General features: G+C 40.7%; 1 protein-coding gene across 1 annotated transcript in view; it reads right to left on the bottom strand.

Annotated features, from left to right (window-relative positions):
• Positions 1-5,330: 5,330 nt before the first annotated feature.
• LOC128423298 (uncharacterized) overlaps positions 5,331-19,869 on the bottom strand; it is a 29,643-nt gene continuing 15,104 nt past the window's right edge. Inside the window, exons 4-12 of the mRNA XM_053408298.1 lie at positions 19,116-19,226; positions 17,712-17,824; positions 15,525-15,605; positions 10,773-10,895; positions 9,777-9,869; positions 8,581-8,641; positions 7,958-8,070; positions 7,419-7,526; positions 5,331-6,148 (exon numbers count right to left, since the gene is read on the bottom strand). Coding sequence (XP_053264273.1) covers positions 5,960-6,148; positions 7,419-7,526; positions 7,958-8,070; positions 8,581-8,641; positions 9,777-9,869; positions 10,773-10,895; positions 15,525-15,605; positions 17,712-17,824; positions 19,116-19,226 — 992 coding nt within the window. The 3' untranslated portion in view covers positions 5,331-5,959. The remainder of the gene's footprint in view (positions 6,149-7,418; positions 7,527-7,957; positions 8,071-8,580; positions 8,642-9,776; positions 9,870-10,772; positions 10,896-15,524; positions 15,606-17,711; positions 17,825-19,115; positions 19,227-19,869) is intronic.

The following is a 19,869-nucleotide window of genomic DNA, read 5'->3' as shown; positions in this document are numbered from 1 at the left end:
CAGGTGGTGGGCAGGCTTCTTTCAGTCCACACTTGAAGCAGTAATGCAGAAAAAGGAAAATTCTGTAGCGATTTTCTTGAAACAACATATTGAAACAACTTGAACATCTCTTACAGCAAGTTCTTTTCTCCAACTCAGCTGAACTCTTCTGCTTTTAAATGCTTTTCTATATATTTTTAGCTTAATCTCCACTCCTGAGTTTCCTGCTTTGTTGAACTCCTGGCACTTAACTGTCCCTGGAACTGTTGCATTCGCTGTTTTGAAAAATGTGGGGGAAATAATGTTTATTACTTTGTACATTCAAAACAGGCATATTTCAGTGGATTTCTTTTCTTTCGGTGTTGTGTGGTTTGCAATTTCACATGAAGGCTCTCATCTCTGCTATACTTTCTGTGCTTAGAACATAGAATCATAGAATCATAGAATTGGAAGAGACCACAAGGGCCATCGAGTCCAACCCCCTGCCAAGCAGGAAACACCATCAGAGCACTCCTGACATATGGTTGTCAAGCCTCTGCTTAAAGACCTCCAAAGAAGGAGACTCCACCACACTCCTTGGCAGCAAATTCCACTGTCGAACAGCTCTTACTGTCAGGAAGTTCTTCCTAATGTTTAGGTGGAATCCTCTTTCTTGTAGTTTGGATCCATTGCTCCGTGTCCGCTTCTCTGGAGCAGCAGAAAACAACCTTTCTCCCTCCTCTATGTGACATCCTTTTATATATTTGAACATGGCTATCATATCACCCCTTAACCTCCTCTTCTCCAGGCTAAACATGCCCAGCTCCCTTAGCCGTTCCTCATAAGGCATCGTTTCCAGGCCTTTGACCATTTTGGTTGCCTTCCTCTGGACACGTTCCAGTTTGTCAGTGTCCTTCTTGAACTGTGGTGCCCAGAACTGGACACAGTACTCCAGGTGAGGTCTGACCAGAGCAGAATACAGTGGCACTATTACTTCCCTTGATCTAGATGCTATACTCCTATTGATGCAGCCCAGAATTGCATTGGCTTTTTTAGCTGCCGCGTCACACTGTTGGCTCATGTCAAGTTTGTGGTCCACCAAGACTCCTAGATCCTTTTCACATGTAGTGCTCTCAAGCCAGGTGTCACCCATCTTGTATTTGTGCCTCTCATTTTTTTTGCCCAAGTGCAGTACTTTACATTTCTCCCTGTTAAAATTCATCTTGTTTGTTTTGGCCCAGTTCTCTAATCTGTCAAGGTTGTTTTGAAGTGTGATCCTATCCTCTGGGGTGTTAGCCACCCTCCCAGTTTGGTGTCATCTGCAAATTTGATCAGGATGCCCTTGAGTCCATCATCCAAGTCATTGATAAAGATGTTGAATAAGACCGGGCCCAAGACAGAACCCTGTGGCACCCCACTAGTCACTCTTCTCCAGGATGAAGAGGAACCATTGATGAGCACCCTTTGGGTTCGGTCAGTCAGCCAGTTACAAATCCACTGAGTGGTAGCATAGTCAAGACCACATTTTACCAGCTTCTTTACAAGAATATCATGCGGCACCTTGTCAAATGCCTTGCTGAAATCAAGGTAGGCTACATCCACTGCATTCCCTTCATCTACCAGGCTTGTAATTCTGTCAAAAAACGAGATCAGATTAGTCTGACATGACTTATTTTTCAGAAATCCATGCTGACTATTGGTGATCACAGCATTCCTTTCTAGGTGCTCACAGACTGTTTGCTTAATGATCTGCTCCAGAATCTTCCCTGGTATTGATGTCAGACTGACTGGGCGGTAATTATTTGGGTCCTCTCTTTTCCCCTTTTTGAACAATTTCTGTCCTTTTCGCAAAATGGGTACAGTGCATATTTTCCTAACAAGCTTCATTAATTAATCAGCCAAAAGCATATTCCATGTACAGTAACAAGCACAATGTAATTCTGAGAGAAAAATGGCAAAACTGGTAATGAAATAGACAGGACAGCAAGAAAGGTCATTGATAACATTGAGAGGTAATGAATGTTGATGGCAAGGACCTGTTCTTAGTTTACCTTGCTTGAAATAATATATCAAATTCTCTGTTAGACTGCCAAAGTTGTTTGACTGTTACGCCCCGGGAGGGATGGGGATTGGACAGATCAGTCTCTATCATTTTTGCACATCTTCATCAATCCTATTCGCCCTCTCCTGTTTTTCATCAAAAAATTAAGAATGAAAATTATCATATTTTCTCACAAAATGTGCAGTTCTAATTTTACCACCACCGCCCCCCTTCTCACAAAATACGCAGTTCTAAATCCCCCTGGCTCTAAACTAAGTATTTTAAATGTATATTTGCTGCTTTATTGAACCAAGAACTGAAACACAAAATTTGGAGAAGTGCAAAATGCAAAGCATAACTATGTTCTGATCTGCACTTTAGTGTGGGATGTGGTGGCATGAGTTAGTTCTCGCTGGAATTCAGAAAGATTTGCTACAGGATCAGAGTTTCAGGTGGTAGGTAAGAGGGCAGGCACTGTTGCCTGGATGCCTCTCACTAGAGGAGATGGTTAGTTGAGGGAAAAGACCAGCCCATGAAGACTGGCTCTTTTTCTCTCATCTTAATTCCAGCCTGGGAGAACTCTGGCCAGCTGCTTCTCATCTCACTTTCTGGAGGCCTGATAGGTGGCACAGCACCATAACAGGAGGGAACAAGACAGTTGCAGTCTAAGCCGAGGCCAGATCCATGAAAGGATCCCAAGTATGCAGAGTGGACAGTGTGGGAGGGAGGACTGGGTAGAACTAGTACAGTTGGGCAAAGGGCAACAAGTTAGAATGAAAACAAGGCATGGAGCCAAGGAGCTCTGTACCTTTACTGCACAAACTGCCATCAGGAAGAGAAAGTGTGTGTGGAAAGAGCAGATTTTACATGTTCAAAGTAAATAACTTTAGCTAACTATATTTGTTTTAAACTTTTATTTATCAGTGCTTGAATCATCATTTTAAGTATATTTGCTTTTTAATTGGTTTGTGGATTTTAGCTATATGTTATCTACAGTTTTATTTGTACTCTGCAGAGTTCTTTGATCAAGCAGCTTATCAATCTTATGAATAAATCTTGAAAATGGACCTTCTTAGTAAGTGATCATACAGAGAATATGTCAGCAACATGCTTTGTGGTGGGAAGTAGGATTTTAAAAAATGTAACAACCAGTATCTTCAGCTTCTTTCTATTCAGACAACAATCATATGTAGACAAAATGTGCCATGTACTTATAAGAAAAAGATATCACTTAAAAGTGGTCAGTTTTGAATCCCTGTGGTATGTTTTGACTATCATTTCATTTACTTTTAGTTCTAGCCAATAATGGCATTCATGAGTTATTTTCACATCATTCTTCCTGTTTAGCAGAATGAGCTGCAGCTCTCACGCCTCACAGGAGAAAAGGGTTCAAAAAATCTCATTTCTGCTTTTGATTAGCCACAGCTTGCTATGTTATTTGGGCCTGGAACAGTGGTTAATATTGATTATTATAAGTTTATACAAACTCAGTCAGTAGAGCAAGAGACTCTTAATCTTTGTGTCATGCGTATGGGGCAAACAATTCCTGCATTACAGGGGTTGGTCCTCAGTCCCTCCCATCTCAACAATTCTATGATTCTAAGCTGGATTCAGTAACAGTGGTTTGAAGCTGCCTAGTTTGGAACAAACCACAGTTGGCAGGCCGTGACAACCGATGGCTAAGGAAAGTAGGGCAGGAGGGGTGAATATGTGAACCTGAGGTTCACGGTAGCTCACTAAGCCAGAGATGACCCCTTTTTGGACCAAGGGCTGCACTGAACTGTACCCAATGCTCTGGGCGGCACATGTCAAAGGGGTCCTGGCCCCAGAACAAACCTGGCTGCGGCCAAAGGAGGTTTTAAAAATGGACACATCTGGGGGGGCTTTGGGGGACGCAAAAAACTTTTGGAATCACAACCTCACTTTGGGGTACCTGTGGAACTAGTCAGCTTTTTTTTAAATGGACAAATGTGGGGGTTGGGGTTGGAGGACAACAAATATATTTTGGCACCACAGTGTCACAGCAGGGGACCTTTGAGTGCTGTCAGTAAAACTAAACACGTTTTATTTTTATCTTTAAAAGGAAAAAGATGAGGTAAATGTTCTGTAAATGTTTGTACTACACTAGGATATTTCATATTGTTATCAGCGACTAACCTGCTCAAAGTTTAGTAAGTCAAGGTACCTAGATATCTGTAGGCTGACACGGGCCTATTCAGTTTCCTTACTATGAACAGATGGATATATGATAGTACGAAGAGCAGCAAATTGCAGCAGTCAGATAAGACTGGTTAGAGATTTCAACAATCTGGGGACAAATCAAAAACCTCCCCCCTCCTATTTGAGAAAACATAAAGAAGGCATATCAAAAATAAATATAAATAGCATTTAATCTAAGTCTTTATGTCTCTCTGTATAGAACATTGAAGCAGGTTTTCTGAGAAATTTTGAACAGGATAATTTTCCTGTGCAAATTAGGCTAATTTGCATTGGGTACTTTGCATTGCAAAATTTTCAGTTGTTAAAGTGCTCCCTGGTCCTGAATGGGGTGACTGTGCCCCTGAAGGACCAGGAGCACAGCCTGGGAGTCATTCTGGACTATCCATGGAGGCACAGGTCAATTCTGTGTCCAGGGCAGCTGTTTATCAGCTCCAACTGATACGCAGGCTGAAACCCTCCCTGCCCGCAGACTGTCTTGCCAGAGTGGTGCATGCTCTAGTTATCTCTCGCTTGGACTACTGCAATGCGCTCAACGTGGGGCTACCTTTGAAGGTGACCCGGAAACTACAACTAATCCAGAACGCAGCAGCTAGACTGGTGACTGGGAGTGGCCGCCGAGACCATATAATACCCGTCTTGAAAGACCTACACTGGCTCCCACTTGGTTTCCAAGCACAATTCAAAGTCTTGGTGCTGACCTTTAAAGCCCTAAACGGCCTCGGTCCAGTATACCTGAAGCGTCTCCACCCCCACCGTTCTGCCCGGACACTGAGGTCCAGCACCGAGGGCCTTCTGGCGGTTCCCTCGCTACGAGAAGCCAAGTTACAGGGAACCAGACAGAGGGCCTTCTCGGTGGTGGCACCCGCCCTGTGGAACGCCCTCCAGATGTCAAAGAGAAAAATAACTACCAAACTTTTAGAAGACATCTAAAGGCAGCCCTGTTTAGGGAAGCTTTTAATGTTTAATAGGTTATTGTATTTTAGTGTTTTGTTGGAAGCCGCCCAGAGTGGCTGGGGAAACCCAGCCAGATGGGCAGGGTATAAATAATAAATTATTATTATTATTATTATTATTATTATTATTATTATTATTATTATTATTATTATTAAAGGCATGGGAAGAGTAAACTCACTGAATCTAACTTAGTCATGCTTAGTAATTTCATTGGGTCCACGCTCACAGAGCTGGCCCACCGATGAGGGAGGGGGAAGCACCTGCTTCAGGCAGTAGACATGCAAGAGGCAGCGCCCGCCTGCCCCACTGCTGCCGCTGCAGCACCCCCTCCCAGGCAAGAGGGAGGTGTTCCAGCACGTGACATCGCTGCTCATCTTCCCATCCCCAGGGCAGAGAAGACAAGCGGCAATGCTTTGAGGAACACTCTGGCTCTCACCCAGTTCATGGAGATGTTGAGGGAGCAGAACATTCCTGTTTCGTTTTAGGGCAGATCCACACCAAACATTTAAAACTTTAAACCTTCCCTCCAAAGAATCCTAGGATCTGTAGGGTGTTGTTGAGGGTGTTTGGAATTGTAGCTCTATGAGGGTAAACTATAGTTCCTGATATTATTTTGGAGAAGTCATGTGCTTTAAATGTCTGGTGTGGATCTGTGTTCAGAGACCAGTTTTGCTCACTATTAGAGACAGACAGTGTAAACTAAATCCTAGTCCAAAGAGCATTTAGGATAGAAGCACCAGCCCATATCTGGTCTGTGTCTTAACTAAGCAAATGTATCTTCACTAGCTAATATACAATAGACTCTGTCAACAACATATCTGTAATTTGAGAGTTACACCAATGTCCATTTTGCAGAAGTTCACTGATCTCTGTCTCCCGTTTGTGTAAAGACCCTTTGACCAGCTCCAAGGTGGTTTTCACTTCCAACAGAAGTTTCTTTTGTGGCAAACCATTATGTGCTTCCTCCATCTCCACCTGAGGGAGAGGAACAAATCTTGATCACCATCTCAGACAATTGAAGTACTGTACCTGGCATAATGTGCGACAATGTATCTAAATTACCAAGACAGGCTGAAACTACACTGAACCTTCTAAACCTTCTAAACCTTGTTTAGAAGGAAATGAAATAAACCACACACTATTGTAATCTGAAGTAGCTCTTTCTTTGACTGCACTCTCTCAGGACTTTCCCAGATTTTCAGGTGTACAGTGCAATAAATAAAGAGTTGGAGCTTATTATTTGTGTGAAATCCAAATATATTCCTGCCTGGAAGAAAGTACTTCTGTTTTAAGGGTGCCACATTTTCCTTGTATTCACCCCTAAATCTGAGTCCTGGCTCCGGGCACCAGTGCAATATGACGGGCAGTCTGGAATGTGGCTGCCTGAGTGCAGTCAAGATCTCTGCATAGTGCCAGCAACATCACTGATTAGGCACAGCACAGATCCCCAGCCAAAATCCATGATGGGACCCAAATATCCATTGCTTGGCCTGAAAAGAGGAGACTCGTATCAATACGCTGAGCCTATTTGTCTAAAGAGAAAGTCTGGTGAAGCCACCCTCCTGTCCTCCCAAATCTGTTTCATTACTGGTTTTAAAAAAAAAAGGTAAAGGACCCCTGGACGGTTAAGTCCAGTCCAAGGCAACTATGGGGTTGCCGCGCTCATCTCGCTTTCAAGCTGAGGGAGCAATATTTGTTCACAGACAGCTTTCCGGGTCATGCGGCCAGCATGACTAAACCGCTTCTGGCACAACTGAACACTGTGACAGAAGCCCGAGTGCACGGAAACACCGTCTACAGCAATAGGCTTCATGGAGTGGTGGCCCTGCACCACTGCTCTTCCATGAATCTAAAGTAAGATGACTCAGAAACCCTGCGGGCTGCCCTGTTCATGGGAGAAGGGCACCCACGACACTCCTCCACCCTGCAGAGCTTATCACTGGGACAAGAATCTCTTTGGTTAATGAGACCAGAATCTTTTTGCTGTGATGCTTGAGCAGGACTTGCTTTTTTCAGATTTTACCCATGACACTGCAGTTTTAACTCCCGTATGAATCCCATTTTTGAAGGCTGAGCATGCCAATGTGCTGTACTTCACTTAGCAGATATGAGGTCCAGGCTCTTGAAGCAACAAGAGCAACAGAAGTGACAAGCAGCAAGTTTATTACTCCTGCACCAACCATATTGCCATGCATATCTGTGATTTAATATGTTCTGGCAAAAGGAAAGTGGATGGAAGGCTTACCACAACAGATGTAGACCTCTGAGCAAGCTCTGTAGTCTCTGACTCCTGTATTGTGACATTAGACTTTTCCACCCCTGCATTATGGTCTGTGATTCCTTTTTCTGTTATCTGAAAGAAATTTGCTTTTTTACACATTCCAGTTTAATCACACCCGTTTTGCAACCAAAAGAACATTTCCATTTACTGCTAGTATAACTGTTGGCACTGCAGAATGGAATTTTGCCTCCAAAGGAATATTTGACATAATATCTGCTGTTTTTCTCCCCTGATTTCAATCAGATTTGGGTGAACAAAACAGAAAGTGAGCTTGGTGAAGTTTGCAAACTGAATCCATAATCAGCCCACATTAAACTCATATATTTTAGAACACTCCCAAATCATCTGCAATTGAGTTCTGCTACTACAGAAAACACTCTAATCCATCTCTCTCCCAGTTAAGTGATTTATAAATGGATCAAATATGTAAAAGGAACTTATTTTCAAAACAGAAAAACTGACCATTTATTCTATTTCATCATCTGCAACACAAAGAAGTTTACCTCATCTGATATAATTAATGCCCTTCGTTGATCACAGGGTAAGTCCATTTGAAAATCTACAATTTTCTCCACTTTTTCAAGGTTTACTCTACTCCGCTGAAGTTCTTCAATAGCTGGGAGGGGGGTGAAAGGAGAATGTAACAACAACAAAGATAACTTCTAAAGGGGAAAAAAACAGTTCTAACAAAAGAATTGTAATAATAATTTTGAATAATTCTCCAGAGTTGTACACTTACTTGCCTGTAGCTTCTATCATAGCAAATAGAACTATGATCCAACACCATTCACACAAAGAGCAAGTGGTATATTGTCTGGTTTGGGCTTTGCGATGCACACAGGCATGTGAAAGACAGCATTTGGGGGGGGGGCTGCAGCATAGTTTGCATGCTCACTTATCAACCAGGGCTTCTAAAATGTGATAAATGAAACCTTGTGCTTTGGACATTGTAGGAGTCCTTTTGTCAACTCAATTTTTCAATTATGACATGATTAAAAGTCCACTGAGACTTCCCATTGAGCAAGAGACATTAGTTTGGAGCTACAAATGAAATGCAAGGAAGAAATAAAGGGCACGTTGTCTGTAATTCATTCAAGCAGTCATTCTTTTGAAGGGAAACACTTACTTAAGGTGTGCTGCTTATGCAGGCAGTCTAGCTTTTGAGTGGTGCTCCTGAGCAGCCAAGCCTGCAAAAGATCATAACTCTTCAGTTCTCAATTCTTTTGCAGATCAATAGAAGGATGTCTCATATATATTGTGGTTTATTTATTTATTATTAAAATATTTATATATTTCCCTTCATTTCACACTTAAATAGTTTATAAAATATAGTACAATGTATTAAAACAAAAATAACACTGAAAACCAACACAAGAAAACACCATGGAAAAATAGAACAACATATTACTAAAGGTTAGTTTTAAATCCAGGAAGTCCTAGTTCTGATGTCACCTGCTCTGAAGCTTCAGGGCAGGATGGGCTTTAATATAAATCACTTATAATACTGCTTTGCAAATAATACACACTTTAAGTGAGGAGAAGAGCAATGCTATGTGCTTCTCCTGCAGAGCACCAGAGAATGATGATGGCTGCTAGGCTGAAGGTCAAACATTGGCCCTAGAGGTGCAGGGACCTGCCTATTTACAGTATGTGTCACTTTCACAGGTATTTATTCATTACTTTGTTCTGACCAAATTCCAAATTAAACTCTGTTTGCTTGTTTTTTTTAAAAAAACCTCCATGGAAATTCACATATTTGAACATATTTTTCACAAAATATGCATTTTTTGGTAAGCATTTAATCAAAAAATGCCAACTTGCCCAGACACCCCCTCCTGCTATTGGCATCAACTGCTTCTCTTGCCAGCTCAAGACATTTTTTTTATTCACCTGAGCTTATGGTGGACCTCGTTAGCCTGCTCTGATGTTGTAGGATTGCGTTTTACCATGATTCATCTGTTATCTATTGCTTCAGTGCAACTGGTATATTGTGCAGGCATCTCAGATTAACTAGGTACATTTAGGCAGGCATGCTTCCCCTGGGTCAGCGCCACTGTGACCAGGAAAGTGCTAGATTTGGCAGGGATCAATGTATTTATTCACCTGATCCTCAAAGCAGAGAGAACATTACTTTGGTTGAAATCAGAAAATGCAATGCCAGTGGACTAATCTAAGGACCATTACTTTAATTTACAGGTCCTAATTACATAATCTATGTGTGCAGACATCTGTTTAAATTTGCTAGTCAAAAAAGGAGAAAACTTCATACAATTTCAGTTGGGTTTTTTGAAGTCAAATTACTCCAAACTACTTCTGAGTTACCTTTTCATCACCCCATTTTTCCTTCTGCAGTGTGATCTGATTTGCCAGTTCTTCTTTCTCTTGTCTCAGTATTCTATTTTCTTCCTTCAGTTTCTGGGTGTATAATTATACAGAAATGAGACTATTATCTTAACCAGACTGGCAAAGAGAGAAACCTGCTTGCTTGCTCTAATTGCTACAGTAATCATACTGTAGAAATGGAACCTATAACAAAAGGTTGCAGTATACCTGGAGGGGCGTCTCCGCTCATTCAGCCTGAGGTCCAAGTCCAAGGGCCTTCTGCTGGTTCCCTCACTGTGAAAAGTGAAGTTACAGGCACCCAGGCAGAGGGGCTTCTTGGCAATAGCACCCTCCCTGTGGAACACCCGCCCATCAGATGTCAAGAAGAAAAAGATCTACACAATTTTTAGAAGACTCCTGAAGGCAGCCCTGTATTGGGAAGGTTTTAGCATCTGATGTTTTATTATATTTTTGTATTCTGCTGGAAGCCATCCAGAATTATTATTATTATTATTACAGATCGAATAATAGCTTCTCCGCAGGACTCCAGCCACCCCCCCATTCAGTTTCTGTCTCCCCCTCCCAGCAAAAGCCAGTCAACATTCCATGACCACAGAGCACAATCTGGCTTCATTGGGCTGCCCCCCCGACCACCATCGTTTCTTTCAAAAGATTTTTTGCACATCTGCAAATATTGGGTCACAAGTTCATGCCTGTGAAGTTGTGATGGTGGCAAACCTCACAGGATCTTCATGGCTCATAAGAAATGAAAATGTTTTTGTGCAAAGTGGCTTACCTTTTACTTCCTTAATAAAGAGACTAGTAGATCAGCAATCTGCAATTGCACATTTGCCCTTTATTTATAAACTTAAAGGGCAAATGTGAAATTGCAGATTGCTGATCTACTAGTCCTAAATATTGTTCATATAGCCTCATGAAGTTTTAGGGGGAAAGTTGTATCCCATCCATTCAAGGTGACAGTATTTTCCTTTTTACCTTTGTTGTGTCTTGCCAGTATTGGTTTTTCTTGTCTACTGTCTCTTGGTAGACCTCCAGCTGAGCTCGCAAGTTCTTCATTTTGTTGCTATACTGATTTTTCAGAGCCATCATAGCTTGTTCCTATCCAAAATATTATGATTAAGAAAATAAGCTAGCTTTAAAGGCAACTAAAAAAGGAGTAGCAGGTATAAGCCAAAACCTTTGAATCATGGTTCTTGATACCTCTCCACCTTTCTATGTTAGTTTTCTTTACTTGGTTGAAGCTTAGGGCATTGACTTCAGCTTTGAGCAAATGCTAACAGGAGTTCATTGGTTTCTGGATTTTTCTGTACTCAGCATAAAGACACTTGATAGCCTCTAATTGCTATCTAATTGCTAATTGTTTGGATATAATGCTAAAGTTTAGCAGCCAAGCCATGGTTTAGCATTGCAACAATGAGCCTCAGAGAGCTCTGGGCTTGCCTGCTGCTCAATCCACTCTTCTTTTCTAGTGGCCATGAGGAGGAGATCAGAAGGCTCTGTTTCTATTTTAGACTTACTAAAATTTAGAGTGCCATCTGAATCCTAAACTATTGCTGGTCTTAACTATGGCTGATTCGAACAAGCAAACTTCATTAAACCCTAGTCTGAAGTTGGCTTGTTTCCACCAACCATAGATAAGATTAACCATAGTTTGCCAGGTTTAGTCACTCTAATGGTTATAATGGAGGAGCAGGGAAGGAGAGATGCACAAGCTACTCTGTGGGTTGTTCTCATAAGAGTATTACCTTTAAATAAGCCAATGAATTGGACAAGAGGGCAAAACAATGATCACCATTTTACAACATTTTCATAATCAATCATTTCAAGAATAATTAAAACAAAGGGTTGAACCGTCAATGAAAAAATGACAGGAATAAAGCTAGCCTACATCTTAGAATGAGGGTGTGATATAGAGGACCAATGATGAAACAGTTATATGTCAGGACAAGGAGTCAACACAGAGCAATTGTGTGAAGGAAGAATTGTGTTTGGCTCAAGAGCTGATAAGATTTCTATGGCATCAGTTTCAAATGGCATCTACAAACAAGTTTGCATGTAAAAGGTAAAAAAGGATAAAGGACCTCTGGATGGTTAAGTCAAAGATGACTCTGGGGTTGTGGCACTCATCTTGCTTTTCAGGCCAAGGGAGCTGGCATTTGTCCGCAGCCAGCTTTCTGGGTCATGTGGTCAACATGACAAAATCGCTCCTGGTGCATGGAGGACCATGACAAGTGCCAGAGTGCGTGGAAATGCTGTTTACTTTCCTGCCACAGCAGTAAGTCAAACTATGGCTTGGTGTGATCACACAAATGTGTGGGCTCCCAGAAAGGAACTCACAACCACTTTGCCCCTCCCATCTCAAGCTGAGCTAAGCTAAGGTTTCGTTGGGAATTTGAGGTGAGAGATACCCACATGGTGGAAGTTGTCCTAGTTCCAGTCAACACAAAGAAGCAGAGTAAGGTCCAAAATACTTTACTGCTGCAGAAGGTAAGGCTCAGTAAAACAGTTCTGGGTGTAGAAACATATATACAGCTTGTAGGCTTTTGCAAAGACAGATAGCTAGCTAGCTAGCTAGCTAGATGATAGATGATAGATAGATGATAGATAGATAGATAGATAGATAGATAGATAGATAGATAGATGATAGACGGATAGATACACAGAAGTACAAAGTATCTCTGTTGCTCCAGCAATTCAATGCATAACACAGACTCTGATTCACAGACAGACTCATTCACTCACTGACCTCAGACAGACCAACAAGACTGACTAATGAGCTGGCATGCCTTAATCACATATATAATTGGCACTGGGCCATTGCTGTAGCAACTGGCGTGGCTGAACAGGCACTTGTATTAGCTCATCCATGGGCTTTTTAATGCTTATGAAAGAAATCAACCCCTTCCCTAATTTTAGTTACTCCAACAGGTTTAGTTTAGCATGTTGAAGGTGTCTCCTCATCAACCATGAGCTATGATGAAGAACAGACCTTGGCTACAGTCTGTGGTCAGTGAGGAGAGAACTGAACCATGGCTTGGGGTTCAATAGGGCTATAAGAAGGCACTGGTTTCCATTCCAACCCATGCATGCAACACTATTTCCATTCTGCTGCAGTTTGTCTTCTGAAAAAAACAAAGTTATTAGTGATGTGCCAGAATTTATGCAGCTAATTACACTATTATTATTATTATTATTATTATTATTATTATTATTCAACACCATTCATTTAAATGCAAATGCCATTTGTTTCAATCCAAAGGAAAGACAGTGGAAATAGGAGTGAGTGGGTGTCACTGTTAACATAAAATTTGTGGGAAGAAAAAAGCAGCAGCAAATGCTGGATTAATTTCTGTTCTAGACATGAGACAAATAAGCAAACTCTGGCAATTTCTGCTCCCATGCCTGTTTTCAGAGAAATTGTCTGACATCCCTATGGTTCTCCAACCTAGTTTCTGCTAGGTTCTAAAGGATCTCTGAATGGTGTGGATCAAGAGACATAACTTATGTTGCTCCTCCAAAGACTCTCTCTCCCTCTTTCTGGTTTTTTGCTTGGGCCAGGAGCTCTGTACTCCACTGATACCACACAGCTAAGTGACAGAACATTTGCTTTGTACTTAACAGAAGGCAGTTGCCTGTTGCAAATTTAATCCTTGCAACTGCTCTGATTTACGCACCTAAAACACCACCAGAGGGAGCTACCATCTAATACAAAAACTGTTTTAAACACTGCCATGTAAATTGCACTTAGCATTCAGCCGGGTGTTGGAAGATAGCAAATACAGCATTTTATATAGAATAAATGCAGATTAATATAGTGGGGACTGGTCCACTAGGGGGAATGGGGCACTGACCCACCAGCCTAATCAAGTATAGTGTCCAGATCAAGATCAGTCATATTCTGCCTTGGTCAGACCACACCTGGAATACTGTGTCCAATTCTGGGCACCACAATTTAAGAAGGATATTGACAAGTTGGAACATGTGCAGAGGAGGACAACCAAGATGATCAAGGGTCTGGAAATCAAGCCTAATAAGAAATGGTTGAAGGAGCTGAGTATGTTTAGCCTGGAAAAGAGGAGACTGAGAGGAGATATGAAAGCCATCTTCAAATATCTTAAGGGCTGTCACATGGAGGAGGGAGCAAGCTTGTTTTCTCCTGCTATGGAGGGTAGGACTCGAATTAATGGCTTCAAGTGACAGGAAAAAAGATTCTGACTAAACATCAGGAAAACTTTCTGACAGTAAGAGCTGTTTGGCAGTGGAACAGACTCCCTGGGGAGGTGGTGGACTCTCCTTCCTTGGAGGTTTCCAAGCAGAGGTCGGATGGCCATTTGTCATGGATGCTTTAGCTGAGATTCCTGCCTTGCAGGGGGTTGGACTAGATGACCCCTGGATCCCTTTCAGCTCTAAGATTCTATAATCTATGATTATAGGTCAAAGCAAATAATTCCATCTGCTCATCCAACATATATTTAAACCACCTGAGTTCCCTCAAAGAATCCTAGGAACTGTAGTTTCTCCATTACAGAACCACAACTTTCAGCACCTTCAACAAACTAAGGTTCCCAGGAAATTTTGAGGGAAACCATGTGCTTCAGCATGTGCTGGATGTGCTTTAAATGTATGGAACTGCCCAAGTTCAACTGAACGCATTCTATTACCTTCCCAACTGCATGAAACATGAATAGCAAATACACCCAGAAACCAGGCTGTGTGTTGTTCTTTGTGGGCTTTCAGAGCATGACATTTCATTGTGCATAAATTCCTTCTGTTTCTGGGAAATCTACTCAGGTGTGGATCAACTGTGTGTGCATCATCAGGTATGAAGCGAGCACAGGTGATGAAACAGGTGTGGTGTCATGAATAGACAGAGAGTAGGGCAGTATAAGTTGTGATTATTCCTTTCTTTCCTATTCTGCATGATTGTTTACTTCCTAGAATATTTATGAAGAATAGACAAATACACCTGTTTATCTAGTGTTCATCTTCACACTTTCATAATAAATCTGACTTTGCACACATTTTAAAAAGGAAGCAAGACTATTGTAGAAAGTTAGCTACACCTATGCCAAATTCAACAAGCTAAATCTATTTTTCAACAGGCTAAGGGATGTCCATCTCTGCATATAATGTAGTTTAAAATATCCTTAATCTTAGGGTGGCCATCTTGTATCATAAAAAATAAAATTAAAATTAAAAATGAGAGAAGGAAAGGGAAAGAAAACTCAAAGCCAGATTTGCATAAAAATTACAAATTCTAGTTTATATGTAAAGATGTGCACTTAGGAAATAATTACTATAATTTACAGAGCAATACAAAACATCTCACCAAAGTGGGGGCCTGTATGCCTGCTCAGTCTGTCCAGGCACTAAGTGTTGATGGGCAACTTCAAGACTCCTCCTTGCCCTTCTTATGGTTCTTGATCTTTCATCTGGACTTGGATCTGACAGCCCGTCCAACAGAGGACTGTCCTCTGTAAAGCTGGATAGAAGCTACCCTTGCAATCATAAACATGTCTACCCAGAAGTAAGTCCTATTGAGGTAATTGTGTGTAGGACTTCTACCTGAACAAATAAATTATCTCTACCTCCCCCCACACTACCCTCTTTGATGCATCATGTGTTAGTCAAACAAAGGTAGAACATGGTTTGCTGAGCCTTGTTTGTTCTCACAGTAAATGGAAGAATTGGACCCCTGGAGTTTATTTGCAACTTTAGAAAAATCACCTGGTTTTCTTTTCCTACATGCTCCAGCTCTTTGATTGCCTTCGTGTACCCAATTTTCATCTGATGCATGTCTTTAGTAATCTAAAAAGAAGAAGAAAAAAAGAAAGCAGCAACAGATTGGAACATTTTATTCATCCCTCCCAATAACCAGCACTTACTGCAAAGTAATAAACAAAGTACAGTAGACAGATGCAAAAGAAGGCAGACTTTTGCACCTTTAACAGCTGTATACTCAAGGAAATTTCAGCAGGAATAGTAGTTTGCATGACAAGCTGTACCTAGGAACCCCCCTCTAACTAACAAGTGATAAAGGTGGACGAACCCTGCCCTCTTTTTCATGTGTCAGTGCAAAGAATGAGTGTGTTGTGGACAAACATCCATTTAAATGTTGACAGTAGTATAAGAGAAGCAATGAATGAATAAAGCTAAAGCACTAAAACCAATCTGTAACATCAGAATAATGAGTCTGTTTTACCATGCCATATAATTTAGGGTATTTTATAATACTGTCCTTTTCTGGGTCAGTGTCTGATTTTTAAGATTTTGAAATATGCATTTCATTCTTTGATGTTAAAAAAAGTAATGGTTTTAACAAGTAGCTGTTGTAAGCAAAAGCTGATCATATGTCTGTTTATTCAGAAATCAGATCCCGCCAAATTAATTGAGAATGATTATTATATATATGTGCAGGAATGCAACCTTAATACAACCTGTCCAGACCTTGGACAGGTAATTGCAGTCACTTTGGCATGCTGTGCCATCCCTTTAATCCCATAGGATGGTGAGGCTCTGTATGGGCTTTGTTGTTTGTTTCTGAAACTGGCAGGAAGATGTGAAGTGAGGCCTGATAAAGAGTGTGGGTGAAGTGAACAAGACTTTTATTAGAGTTTGGGAGGTCACTGCCCCTCTGGCAGAATGCGATGCCTGCTGCCAAATTCTGGTTTAAGCAGACACTGGTGTGCTGTGGGAAGATATTTACATGATGTCAGGCTTCGGGGAATCCGATCCCTCCCACGGTAGCAGTCAAGAAGCAGAGAAACAATTAAAAGTTCTTACCATGTAATTCATTAATATTCACAGAGACAATGGAGAATTGTTTGCTTTCTCTTGAGTCTTAGCTTCAAGACCTGGGGAGCAATCCCAACCCCTGGCCAGGATAGCATGGCTGACCAAGGTGGTGGAGCCATTTCACACCGAAAGCCCTGCTGCTCACACTGGCCAGGGCAGAATTGTGTGGGAGACCATTTTGTCCCCCTGTTTTGGCTGCACTAGCTCTAAATTGGGCCCAGCACCAGTAGCTGGAGCAACTGGGAAGAGAGTGGGGCTGGATTGCTCTCCTTTCCCCCATTTAGGCATAGTTTTATATATACCTTTCTTTGGATGAAGTATAGCAACTGAGGTTGCTATACTCTACTGAGGTTTCAATTATTATAATATAAAAACTATGAGAAGGTTGCATTATGGTATTATGAACTTTGCTGAGAAAAAAAGAAAGCTTATTCATACAGATAACTTCAATCCATCCTCAATTCTTATGCAAACCAGAATGCATGATGCTATATGGTGGGTGCCCAGTCTGCTCCTTCTCTGCCTTGTTTAGCTTGGAACAATGTTATGACAGAAGATGTCTCTTAGTGGATGAGCACACAAAGCCACCCTTCTCATCCGACCTCAGATGCCCTGATCCCAGGACAAATGTATTAGTTTGGATAAGCACAGTGTATTGGATGCAAGCCAGGCTTCCACCAGAGTAAACATTAAAAATGAAACAAAATATGCCTTGCCAAAGGATCAGGACCTGAACATATTATCATGTTTGAACAATTTTAACAGTCAAAATTATTGCGATTATTATTTTTACTGTATTATTATTCCTGAGGAAATTGAAATAAACTTATATTTTCTATGTTTTCTAGGGACATCACTTACAAAGCACAAAAACTGGTAAACATCTGTCATGGCTAACAGTGCAACAGACAATTTCTCATGTTGGCCTTCCCTTAAATGGAGAAAATGATTTAACAATAAATTAATTACCTGCCCTAAGAGAAGTACCCTCCAGTAGGAAAAGTAGATGAAAGACTCTTTTCTCTACATTAGTGTGTTTATAAAAAGAAGTAATGCATTAGCAGTTATTTATCTACTGAAGTCAATTCATATCAGAAATTTCTTTGTTTGTTTGTTTACCTTGGTAATATATAATTTTGCTAGTCTGTATGGAATGTAAAGCTGTTCTTCTTTGGACAGGCATCCATCCAGTTGATTGTCATGAAAGAGCACTCTAGGAGCACTGGGGTGACCTGTGATATGTATATATAAATATAATTCTTGACTATGTAAGGCATGAAGCAAAATGAACCAGAAATGCTCATAGCTGAAAACTTCCTCTACCATTATCCAATCCCACTCAATATTAACCACTAAACATAAAGAATGCATTATTATGCACTCACCAGCAGAGAGAGGACAAAAGCACTTTAAGTAAGGTGAAGTCAGTCAGACCATGCAAAATATGTTAGAAATCCTGACATAGCACAGGAATTACTCAAATTTGGCTAATTCGGGGATGGGGAACCTAGAGGTGCAGCAGATGTTGCTTGCTTACAACTCCCATGGTCTCTGATCATTAGCCATGATGGATGGGCTGATGGTTGCTGGATTCCACAACATCTGTAAGGCCACACGGTGACTTATGAAGGCCCCAGGTTCACCAGTCCTGACCTAATGTGTGTAAAGTTAATGTTGGTGTGAATTCTGACTTAGTGAAGCTTGATACACAAACTCCCACACTTATGAGACAAGCATAGATACTCCAAGATTTGCCCCTGGGCTTGGTTTGGACCATATTGTATTTATTATATTTCATAAAATTTATATACCACTTACCATGCAAACAAAAGACCTGTACTAAGCAGTATAGAAAAGACAATATAAAATGTTCAAATAAAAAATCTTTTAAAATGCTAGTAAAAACAAACATTTAAAGCAAGTTGCCTGTTCTTTTAACAGTTCTTTAAAACAATTGTACTTATTAAAATCATATGTTAAAACTGCACACTAAAGTTACATACCTGGGTAGGTTTGCTGAACCAAAACGGGTTTTTAGCAGATTATGAAAATAATACAGTGAAGGTACCCATGTAATGTTAATGGACAGGTTAGTTGTTGTCTAAACTTTAGGATTTTCAAATGTTTGAATGAACATTATGTGGACTTGTAAATGTGCTAGTTCCACAGATCTAAGCAGGCGGCATTGCTGCCTGCCAATCAGCCTCTGTTCTTCCTTCAGCGTCTCATTTCCTGCTGCCAACCGCATCCCTTCTTCCCAATTTGCAGCAGGCAAGTCACAGCAGTGGCAGCAAGCTCTTTCCCTGAACTCAGGAGCCCATGGCTTCCTAGGAAATTTAGTTCTCCAGAACTCCTGAATGACTACTGGGGTCACAGACACAAAAATGAGGTGAGTCAAGAGGAGTTTACACTTACCACAAATAGGATATATTTCTAAGGAAACACCCATGTCTCACCGTGGGAATTGTACAATGGAATGTATGTCAGGCAGAATATATGCTTCAGCCTATGTTGTCGAAATACCTTTTTGTGCAGTTTTGTTTCCTTTCCTTTCATTCAGGCATGTTACAAATGAGAGCTTGTTCTTGTTGAAGCTCAGTTTGTTCAACCAAGATTGGCCTTGCCCAATTTCACCTGTAAAAACAAGCCTTGTGTAAGAAGCCGGAAACATTCCTTTTAGGAATTATAACAAATGACAACCCAAAAGACATGAAAAGAATCTTTTTATATGCAACAGCTGCCGCAAGGTTACTGATTGCAAAAAACTGGAAATCAGAAGAAGTACCAACATTGAAAGATTGGCAAAATAAATGTTTTGAAATGATTGAATTAGCAAAAATGATGGCAACAATTAGAATGCAATCTAATCAAAATCTCAAACAGGAATGGAAATGTTTGGAAGAATACATGACCAAAAGATGCTCCATCAAGAATTTATTGATGTGTATAGACTGATTTCACAAAGTTAAGTTAAGCTAAGCTAAGCTAAGCTAAACTAAGCTAAGCTAAGCAGATATATAAGATTAAATGTTTAATTATTAAGATACAAAATTACAATCTCAATAATAAAGTTACAAAATAATAACAAGGAAGTCACGCACGGGTGGAGGGAAGACACAGGCCAAGAAATAAGAAATGGATAAATGTTGGTACATAATGAAATGTGAAAATGTGAATTTACGAATATAATGTATATGTATCACTATGTAAAGATTTCATATATGTATTGCAACATTAAAAATAAATAAATTAAGTGCAAAAAAACCCCAAGCCTTTT

Source organism: Podarcis raffonei, chromosome 11 (assembly GCF_027172205.1).
Source record: "Podarcis raffonei isolate rPodRaf1 chromosome 11, rPodRaf1.pri, whole genome shotgun sequence".
NCBI lineage: Eukaryota > Metazoa > Chordata > Lepidosauria > Squamata > Lacertidae > Podarcis > Podarcis raffonei.
Note: the sequence above shows the minus strand (reverse complement) of the source record. Positions and strands in the feature narration are given on the sequence as shown.